The sequence below is a fragment of the Ostrea edulis genome, chromosome 1 (genome assembly GCF_947568905.1).
Source record: "Ostrea edulis chromosome 1, xbOstEdul1.1, whole genome shotgun sequence".
NCBI classification, from domain to species: Eukaryota; Metazoa; Mollusca; class Bivalvia; order Ostreida; family Ostreidae; genus Ostrea; species Ostrea edulis.
In genome coordinates this window covers 70,712,176-70,723,462 of record NC_079164.1, presented here as the reverse complement: position 1 = coordinate 70,723,462, position 11,287 = coordinate 70,712,176, and the positions used below count along the sequence as shown (strand labels likewise).

Below are 11,287 nucleotides of genomic sequence, written 5' to 3'. Positions count from 1 at the left end.
TACAAAAGTTTAAAGTCGACATATCACAAATTACATATTCACAAGTCAAGAGTTATCGATTCGGACGATACCTGGTACTAACCATGAAATCAATCACCATTCAAAACATGGGTTCCAGACGGTTATTGGTGTTGCCGCCTGTAGCGCAGAGCCAATCAGAAAACAGGTGTTTTTTTGTTTTTTTTTTACAATTTATAATCGGCCGAAATCGAAACTAAACACGCATTGCAACAGGTGTAGCATTTGTGGTCAATTTCCAGTAAAGAGATACCATAGATTTTCGGAAATACATTTTTGTAAAGAAACAATTAGATGAAGGTTTAGATGCTTAGAACAGACGTCTTTTTTTTTTTTTACTTTCTGTTTATGTTTTGAACCAAACTTGCATCTGAAACCAGGAATATTATTGACTGATTTCATTTTAGCGGAATCCGGGTTAGAGTAGGTCCTCAATACCCCTTGCTTGTCGTAAGAGGCGACTAAATGGGGTGGTCTTTCGGATGATACCGCAAAAACCGAGGTCCCGTGTCACAGTAGGTTGTCAGGATAAAGACCCCTCCCTGCTCAAAGGCCGTAAACACCGAACATCGGCCTAAATTTTACAGCCTTTCACCAGCAATGATGACGTCTCCATATGAGTGAGGAGAGGCAGTTATAACACTGCTACCTAAGAAACCAGGACTAAATAAGGAAATCCTTTCAAACTACAGACCTGTCAGCAATCTTCCATTCATCTCTAGAATATTCGAAAAAGTGGTGACTAAGAGATTGGACGATTATCTTGATTTGAGTTATCCCTGTGACACAATGCTGTCAGCATACTAAAAGTGACATTCTACAAAAACCATCTTGCTTAAAGTCCATCAGGACATTACACAGGCATTAGATAACGGGTCATCTGTTGTCCTCGTGCTTCTGGATCTGTCTGCTGCATTTGGTCATTGACTATCGCATCGTACTTCATAGAATCGATACAGCTTATGGACTAACACGTGTTGCCTTAAAATGGATTCAATCGTACGACGGCAATATTTATCTATTAACTCTGTAAAATCCACTGATCAAGCGAGTCCTTTCTTTTGGTGTTCCCCATCTTGGGTCTAAACTCTACTGTCTGTTTTCCAAACCATTGAATGGGCACCATCTATTGACAACACGGAATGAACTACCACTGTTTTGCGAACGACTCTCAAATTTATCTTGTAATACAATGTATGACCAATGGAAGGATGGAATGAATACTTTTCAAGATTAGAAGCTTGTATAGCAGATATTAGTTCACGGATGGTTACGAACTTGTTGAAGTTGAATCAGGACAACACGTAGCTGTTCATTTTCTCTTCAAAACACAGTGCAGCAAAATTCCATTACACCACCTTAAAGTTGGAGAAAACAACATATCTTCAGCATCATGTGTCAAAAATCTTGATGTGCACTTCCATCCCTATCTCGTATTTTAGAACCATGTCCTCAGTACCCCTTGCTTATCGTAAGAAGCGACTAGATTGGACCGTCCTCCGGTTGAGACCGCAAACACCGATGTCCCGTGTCACAGCAGGTGTGACACGATAAAGATTCCTCTCTGCTCAAAGACCGAGCATAAGCCTAAATTTTGCAGCCCTTCACCGGAAATTGTGACGTCTCCATACGTGTGAAAAATTCTCGAGCGGGGGATAAACAATATACAAGCAACTAACCAATTAATTAGTCTGGAGCGCGGAGTGGAACGATCCTCCACGAGTACTTTCCAAGTAGCAGAATCGGCATTGCTTATCTCCAGCTTTGACATCAGGGTGCCTTCGTATCGTGATTTCTTTCCACTTTGGGATCGCTTGCTTTACGTCAGTTAAACTTAGAACAGTCTCTTTGAAAGACAATTGTTGCCTTGTCCTTGTAACGTACATGATCAACTCTTTGCTTTTCATTTTTGTCTGCACAAGAATTACGGTTTCTAGAATCATATATTCTGTCTGTCACTTAATGCCATATAGTGACCTGAAACAACTATGTGGAAGGCATTTAACTGCCTGGAGTGACGCCTATAGGATGTCCAGGTTTTGCCGTCGTACATTTTGGAAAGTAAACCTTCAGCTGCTGCATACTCAGTCCCCTTCTTCCTGAAGATAGTATTGGATCTGAAGATCCTGTGACCTACAGTGTACTTCATTGTCGATGTTGGTCTAATGTGACAGAGTGCTGATGAGGTAGGCAACCCAAAGTTGTCAAAGGCTTCAGACAAGCGTTTTATGCCCTCATGTATGTCAGACTACATTATATACCAGCGTTCATTGCGTACTCATCAGCAAATAGAAAGTCATGGGCTGTGTTCTCTCTGAAGGTATTCAATAGCATAGTAGAGAACAGCATGCTCAACAGAGTCGGAGCTAGCATGCAACCCTACTTTAAACCACCGTTTGTCACAAAGAACGGCTGAGAATATATACCATGAAAAGGTGAATATAACTAACATTGATCAATCTCATAACTCCTATAAGGAATACAAAATTAAGAGTTTGGAAAACACGGACCCCTGGCCAGAACGGTGGTGGGATCAAGTGCCTAGGAGGAGAAAACATCCCCTTTCGACCGGCCACACCCGCCGTGAGCCCCATATCTTGATCAGATAAACGGAGTTGTCTGTAATAAACGGTCTAACAATTGATATGAAGCACGTCAGACATCATTTGACCCAATGACCGGTTGTATTGGCAAACCATACTTCTGCACCATATGCATGTCGTGAAACTCTTGGATCATGGGAATGAATTTGGCTGGGTATTCAGACTTGGTCTTGATTTTCAATAGGCCTTGACGACATACTGTATTAAAAGCTTTCGTCAGGTCGACAATGTGGTGTGGAGACAAACGTTTTGTTCCTTGCATTTTTTCCTGTAGTTTTTTACCATCGAGAATTATATCTACTGTGCCGTGTCACCACCTATATTTACACTGGCTCTCAGTGAGCAAGTCTTATTCCAGGTGCTCATTGAAGCAATTGCGTAGGAGTCTTGTGAGTTTTTTTTCCTGTAGTGGAGAACAGAAAGATGCCCTGGCCATTATATTTCCTGTTTTTATAGATGGAGAATATAAGTGTGAAAGGTGAAGATAACGAAGTGAGTGATCAATCTCATAAGTCCTATAAGGAATATAAAATAAAGAGTTGGGCAAACAAGGACCCCTTTATATACCAGAGGTGGCATCAGGTGTTTAGGAGGAGTAAGCATCCCCTGTCGACCGATCACATTCGCCGTGAGCTCTATATCTTAATAAGGTAAACGGAGTATCCGCAGTCAAAATAAGTGTGCCAAGAACGACCTAACAATCGGTATGAAACATATCAGACGTTTTATCCAACTATAAGTCGTATTGGCATGGTAGATCATTATAACGTCCACATCTTCAAAAGTTAAAGGTTACTGATTCATTACCTCGCACTAACCCTAGACAGCAGTCACCATTCAAGATATGGGTTCGAAACGGAGGAGGATACAATATGCTATATGATTGATTGTATTTGTTTATCGTCCCTCTCGAGAATTATACATTTTATTGAATGAAGAAGACAGTCGAAGCATTGTTTTATCAAATAGGTGGGGAGCGAATCAAGCTCACAAGACTGCCGACTTTTTATGATTGACTCAACTTCGTCTATAGTCGTAAAATCAAAGGAACTCAAATGTTCTCCAGTGAATTTCCCATTCCTTTAAAGAGGGTCTGACTGATCGAGTTGACGTTCTTGGAGACCAACTCGGATCTTAGCCACCTTGTTTATGAAGAAATCTTAAAACATCTCCACAAGATCAACATCAGCTGGAGTACTCGGTAGCAAAGATTGCTGCAGGTGATAATGGAATATTGCTAAGTTGACGATGGAGAAGTTGAAATAATCTCGTTTGTCATAAAAGTTTGCAGATAACATCAATGTTCAGTAGAATATCCAAATATGAAGCAGAGGTACAAGACTCTGTGATGTTTTAATTTCCACTTCACTGTGATATATTCAAATCAACATATGGATAAATATTATTTTTCTATCGATAAAAGTCGGCGATCTATCTGAATGTTGAGGTAAAGGTCACAGCTAGAGATTCTCAAGCATTTGAGTAAATTCTGCTTCATGAAATTCAAAATCAGGAGCACAATTTGTGCCAATTGAAATTTCAACAGAATGTTGAAAGACCTCATCTCCAAAGACAACATAGATACTGTCAATGAGGAACCCCAGTATCTTTTTAATGAAAAGGTGAAGATAACGAACAGTGATCATTTTCATAAATCCTTTGAAGCATACAAAATAAGAGTAGGGCAAACACTGATCTCTGGTCACACTATGTGTGCTATTAGGTGTCTAGGAAGAGTAAGCATTCCCATTAGATTACATATGCGCAGAATGAGAATGGTGCTTAACAACTGAAGTACTTTTTAAATGAATCTTACAGCATATGAATATTTCCGAGTTCGTTCCATTTTAATGAACAAAGAGCTATCCGTGATGTCAATAACTTTAGGTGTAAAGTGTAGAATGTAATACAACTCAACAGCATTCATCCAAGTTCTTGAGACAATTCAGATGAAGGTGTAAAATTATTTTGTATCTGAAATAATCCTAGCTAGTCTTTTTGTAGTTTGCACAGAATAACGATATGTTCTTTGTTCATGGTGTTTCAACAAAGCGTACATCAATAGTTAAAATCCATTAGTCTGTCTGCATGCACCTGCTCTAAGGCAAACAAACAGAAAATTGCATTATCAGCCGAATGAAATGACATATTGTCTATTGCGACGTACATTGTCTATTGTGACGTATTCTGACCGCTGACAAATGCAGAGAATAGCTGGAGCAGAGCGCCCACACTGATCTTGAAAGCATTTAAATGAACCATATGGTGGTTGTCTCTGTCTGTGTTGCAGATTTGCAATACCTTCACATGATGTGCTTTGTATTCGCCATATAGGATTAAGAGATAAACCTTGGCGACTCCTTATAATACATGACAGACTGGCTGGAAACCGCTTCATAAAGTATGCTGACGTGAAGTGCTGCGGTTCATACGCTCATGTATTTGCAAAAATGAAATCTATTTTTATTAAAATCAGTATAAAATGCAACGGACAGTACATAAGGAGCATCTACTGCCTTGCTAGTGAGCTGGCTTTTCTAGTAATATGGTAGTCTCTTAATCACGCAAGTTAAGCCACGGCGAGCGTGTTCAGACCGCTGCACGTTACAAAACTACATGCACACGTATATTAAACAGATAGACGGCAGATGAAATAGAATTAAACAATATTTCATCTTAACCTGATTCCTCATATGTAATCAAATCGACTGACGTATCGTTTAATTTAGCTATCAACAAATTCAACGAAGCATACATATCTAAGAAATATTCTGGGCAAAAATCAAGAACATGGAGATTTATAGGTATTTCATGATAGAAGAATTTCCAATGCACAAACGGCAGATATCTCTTCATTTCCAGTCATCATCTTCCTAGAAAGCAATATATGCATTTCAAGAACTGTGTATTTTTACATGCGTAGTACTGCCATACTGTAACAATATCAAAACTAGAATCATGAATCACCTTGGAATAAATCAATTTTTTTCTTCAATTCCACGACTTTTATCTGGACTGTGCTACTTTTTAAAAATCTTTGAAACTTTATCAATAGGTATACTATTGGGAATTCGAGAGTCATTGACACTCCGCAATATATAGCAATTGTCGCTCAGTACGAATTCAGCTTAATTACCAACTCTTTGGCAATAACAAGAGTTGCTGCAGTGAATGGTTTTCAGTGTATACGAAATTGTGACATGCTGTATCTTTCCACCTCGCTAAATCATCCGAATCGTTACCCCATAAAGAGTTAATTCTATAACAAAAATACCATTAATGTAAATGCATTGTTTATGTTTCTACATATAATTTATAAAATGTGTCTTCTAATTTGAACATTAAACAGTTTAGTATATAAACGTCTATTTTCTGTTCATTGATTATGCCCGTAACTCTACAAGTTACTCAGTTAAAACACATAGATCAAAACAACTGTATTTTTATGAGATAAAGATAATTATGTATTTCAGGCACACTAGCGAAAAAGTAATATTCGTCTTATAAAATATGAAAACCTTACTCGCTGCATTGACAACTTATGAACATCTTATCAAACCTTGTAGCTAACAGGATTGGGGACCATGTTTTCGTTTGGAGAGATACAAACGTTTAAGAGACACAGAGGAGGACAAGATCGGTACAGACTCCACGAGCACGAGAGTCCTAGCCGTGAGTAGTTTCATTTTCTATCATTTATCTTCTTTCTTTTTTTTTATTCACATGGCAACATATGTTTTGTTGTTTAATCGGTAATGCATGAATCATATCAAAAGACTGCGGTGAATGAAAAAAGTAAAGATAACGAAGTGGTTAATCTCATAAATACCAAAAGAATACAAAATGTAGAGTTGGGCAAACACGGACCCCTGAAAACACCAGAGGTGGGATAAGGTACCTAGGAGGAGTATAATTTATTTAAATCACCAAATCATTCTTGGTTAATAATCAACGTTTGTTGACCATTGTAGCACTTTAAAATCTAAACATATCTGTAAGAACGTGTCTTTAAATAGTTAATAGCTTTATCATGCTTACATTGTATGTTTTCATACCTGAAAATGGACTGAACAATTCAGTATGCTTATACACAATATCTGCCCTCCTAAATGTGCAATCCAATCAGTATTGTACATCTATTTCATTTCTTCTGATTTAAGACTACATTTATATATAATATGGATGCACATCTATACACTTTATTGTTTGAGTATATCTGTAAACTTGGAACAGCATTAATATTAAGAACCGCTGTAGGTGAGCCGTGAAGTTGCTGCGGTTTATTTGCCTTCATTGTGTACTTATGCGGATCTGGTTTGTGGTATAGTCTGATTACATATCTCTGTGTACTTCCGGTTATTTCTTTTAATATAGAGTCTTCTTTCCACAGGCATACTAAACTGTATTACATGAGTCTGTCATATTGCGAGTAAATTTCATGAAATTTCTATCATTCATGGGATTGTAATATTTAGACCGAGATTAACAATGGAACATTAAATATTAAACAAAATATCACAAACAGTAATCCACTACGGCAGATGTAATCGATTACAAAATGAAATATCTACTGTACGTTAACTCATTAATCATACGGAAATTGAGATCCATAAATAGGACGGTCGGTAAAATTAAAGCTACTCGGCTTCATTTATTTTAGACCTTGTTATTTATTAATCTAATAGGTTGTATGTTTGTTTGTTTGTTTGTTGAGAATCTTTCACTCATATTGAGACGTCACCGTAAATTTAGACCTATGGAGGTAGTAGTGAGGTTTCTTTACGGAATTAGAGTACCAAACCCCCGGATGCTTAATGACTGAGGAAATTTACATGGTAGGGGTGTGTTTGAAATAAAAATTGTATTCTACTGCAGATTACTATAATTTATTGTAAAATAGTACAAATATGACCTATAAAAGCAATGGGATCCTATGTAATGTTTGTTGTTTTTACTAGCTCATCTGAGCTGAAAGCTGAAGTGAGCTTTTCTGATCGCCTGTTGTCCGTCTGTTAACTTTTTACATCTTCGACTTCTTCTCCAGAACCACTGGGCCAATTTTACCAAACTTGGCAAAAAGCATCCTTGGTTGAAGGGCTTGAAACAACTCTGTTCAAATGAAGGACCATGTCTCCTTCAAAGGGAAAATAATCACAAAAATGTAAAAATAGGGTGTGGTCATTTAAAAATCTTCTTCTCAAGAACAACTGGGCCAGAAAAGTTGAAATTTATATGACAGCTTCCTGACATAATGCAAATTTGATCAAGTGTATTAAAAGTATGCCCCCGGAGGTTGGATGGGGCCGCAATAGGGAATCAAAGTTTTACTTGCAAATACATGTTTATATGGAAAATCTTTAAAAATAAAAATCTTTTCAAAAACCACTGGGTCAGGAAAGTACTAATTTACATGAAAGCGTCTTGACATCGAGCAGATTCAAGTTTGTTCAAATCATGAACCCCGGGGGTAGCATGGGGCCACAATAGGGGATCAAAGTTTTATATACAAATATATAGACAAAATCTTTTAAAATCCTCTTCTCAAGAACCATTGGGCCAGAAAAGTTTACATGAAAAATTCCTGTCATTGTGCAGATTCAAGTTTGTAAAAACCATGGCCCCCGGGGGTAGGTTGGGGCCACAATAGAAATCAAAGTTTTACATGCGGATATATAGGGAAATATGAACCAAGGTGACTCAGGTGAGCGATATTGTCCATGGGCCTCTTGTTAGCAATTGGAATAGACTTTGAAATGTTGACGGTCATTTGTCTAAAATCAATTTAGTTAATTAGTTGGAGAGGGCCAAAGGTTAGTATTGAGGTAAATGGGAAATGAATTGGCACTAAATGTTAAACGTTTGGCGAAGGAGCTATCACTAACTATATTTACTGTTAGACTACATATAGATATCGTGATTAAAAACATTTACATGTATTTACATGTTAGGTTAAATTGCATATCGTGATTAAAAGAGAGGATAGGAAATAATAATTAGCGTTTTTTCCTATATACATGTACATTGTAACAGGCACCGATGATAGGTACCATTCCCAATGCCGAATCCTGGGGTTGATTAAAAGACCATTCACCAGTAGAGCAAGCACCGTGATCAAGAGGTTATATACCAGCATGGTTAGACCTATCCTAGAATACGGCAACGCACCTCGAATCCAACAATATGCCGGGGACATAGACAAGTTGGAAAGAGTTCAAAGGCGTGCAACAAGACTATGTGCAGGAAATAAGGATTTGCCCTATGAGGAGCGTCTAAGAAGTCTCAATCTGCCATTCCTGTTGTATCGTAGAGAGAGAGAGAGAGAGAGAGAGAGAGAGAGAGAGAGAGAGAGACGACATGTTTCAGGTCTTTAAAATAATGACTGTAAAGGATAGATTGGACCAAGACAAGCTACTGCCTAGAACAAGAACAAGAGGCCACAACATAGAACCGGCAAAGCAACAGAGCAGGCTCAACATCGGCTACAGCATGAAACCGGCAAAGCAACAGAGCAGGCTCAACATCGGCCACAGCATGAAACTGGCAAAGCAACAGAGCAGGCTCAACATCGGCCACAGCATGAAACCGGCAAAGCAACAGAGCAGGTTAAACAGCAGGCGATTCTCATTTGGTATGAAGGTAGTAAACAGCTGGAACAACTTACCGGATTGTGTCGTTTATGCCAAAGATCTCAACGACTTAAAGACCAAACTAGACAAGCATTGGGGTGATAGGAAATATAACTAGATCCACGCACGCAAATGTTGACTTACAAGTACGATTTGAGCGGGAATTAAATGCTCAGGCCTTGTTCCTGAAGAAGTACAATGTATCAATACTATCGAATATTCCTAAGTCTGAGCTTTACAAATGAATTTCAATTTTGAAATATGTACGAGGGTATGAACTGCGGTGCTTCACGCCTGCATACATGTGCTTCATCAGTGTAGTTTTTAGAATAATAGCCGGATTATGTTGCTATTATTTTCTATAGAGCCTTTTCCGGCTGTCGTAAACCTCATTATATAATGACGAACCTCATAATGACAGACACATAATGGCAAACCACATGACAAAACCACATCATATAGATGTTAAACCACAGCATATAAATACGAAACCGCTATATAATAACAAAACAACAGCGTCTAACAGAACCTCTGCATATAATTAAAAATCTACACCATATAATATCAGAACTGTTTATATAATCAGATCAACAGCATATAATTGAATATCAACAGCATATAATATTATGCATTGGGTCAAATGCTGTGTGACGTGTTTCATACCGATTGTTAAGCCGTTCTTGGCACACTGATTTTGACTGCGGATAACTCCGTTTACCTGATCGGGATATGGGGCTCACGGCGGGTGTGACCAGTCAACAGGGGATGCTTACTCCTCCTAGGTACCTGATCCCACCTCTGGTGTGTCCAGGGGTCCGTGTTTGCCCAACTATCTATTTTGTATTGCTTGTAGGAGTTATGAGATTGATCACTGTTCGTTATCTTCACCTTGCATTAGAAACACATCATATAATAATGAATCCACAGTATATAATTACATTATAAATTACCACAGCACATACTTAAATAAGCACAGCACATATTTATGAAAACATCATATAATTAGACTTAATATAAGAGAGGTATGGCGTTCCATAGGTGGGTACAGCATGCATGTCATTTCACGTCTTAGTGTATACCTTTTTTGTTGATGACGTTATAATGTAGCTTGATTTTCAACAATTATTTCTTGACATCCAAAGACATACACGTGAGTTGAGCAACATTTAGAATATATTTCAGAGGTTTTGTGGCAATGTTCAGACTGTAAAAACATCTTTTTGCTCCATGCATCTTTGTATTAATCAGTAATGTAAAGGAATCGCCGCTGAAACAAAACCGAGGAAATTCGGGAAACCCAGTTCCAAACTCATTATTCGCCCTTTCATCTCAATATCCGACATAAAAAGAACAATCCTATTAAGCTGATTACACACCCATTCACCACAATACTGAACATAAAAAACAAATCCTTTGCAACCAATAAGATTAGCACTCTGTAAAATGTGATGGGCATTCCGCACGTGGATTGGATCGAGTTGCAAGAGCATTTTGCTTGTAATCCGATTAATATGTGAAAATGAAGGAAAATAACAGCTTGCAATGGAAATATTAACTGAGAGTTTATACATTATTAACCCTGGAAGTAACAATGAAACCCACATCAGTGTTAATCTACGTTTGCATTCCTTATGTAAGATCACTCACATTTATTACTCTTCCCAAAAGCCCCCATGCAATAAATACTATATCATGTATGTATGCGCTATCCTTAAGGCACAAATACGCAGATGTGCTTTATACATTTATCTAATCATAATGAATGTAGTTTTATTCTCAGGTGAAATAATATGTTTCGTTGAATGATTATCATTAGTGACATATGATAAAGATAGATCATTAATTGTACAAACCCATGATGTGTATCTCTGAGAGTTGAACTCCCAAGCAAACTGTATCATTTAAATATGCTTTTACAATTTTATTTCTATCAGAAACACTTTAACAGAATGTCATTTGATACTAATTCAGTTGTAGATGGCCTGTTTATTCAAATTTCTAATTGAAATAAAATTAAATGTAACAGATGGGAAAAAGCAT

At 37.7% G+C, this 11,287-nt stretch overlaps 1 protein-coding gene across 2 annotated transcripts in view; it reads left to right on the top strand.

Moving 5' to 3' along the window:
* Positions 1-11,287, top strand: part of LOC125683255 (short transient receptor potential channel 7-like) — a 94,003-nt gene that overhangs the window by 18,076 nt on the left and 64,640 nt on the right. For both annotated transcript variants that reach the window (XM_048924211.2, XM_048924221.2), the window contains one exon: positions 6,188-6,293. In XM_048924211.2, the coding sequence (XP_048780168.1) occupies positions 6,206-6,293 (88 nt within the window). In that variant the 5' untranslated portion in view covers positions 6,188-6,205. The remainder of the gene's footprint in view (positions 1-6,187; positions 6,294-11,287) is intronic.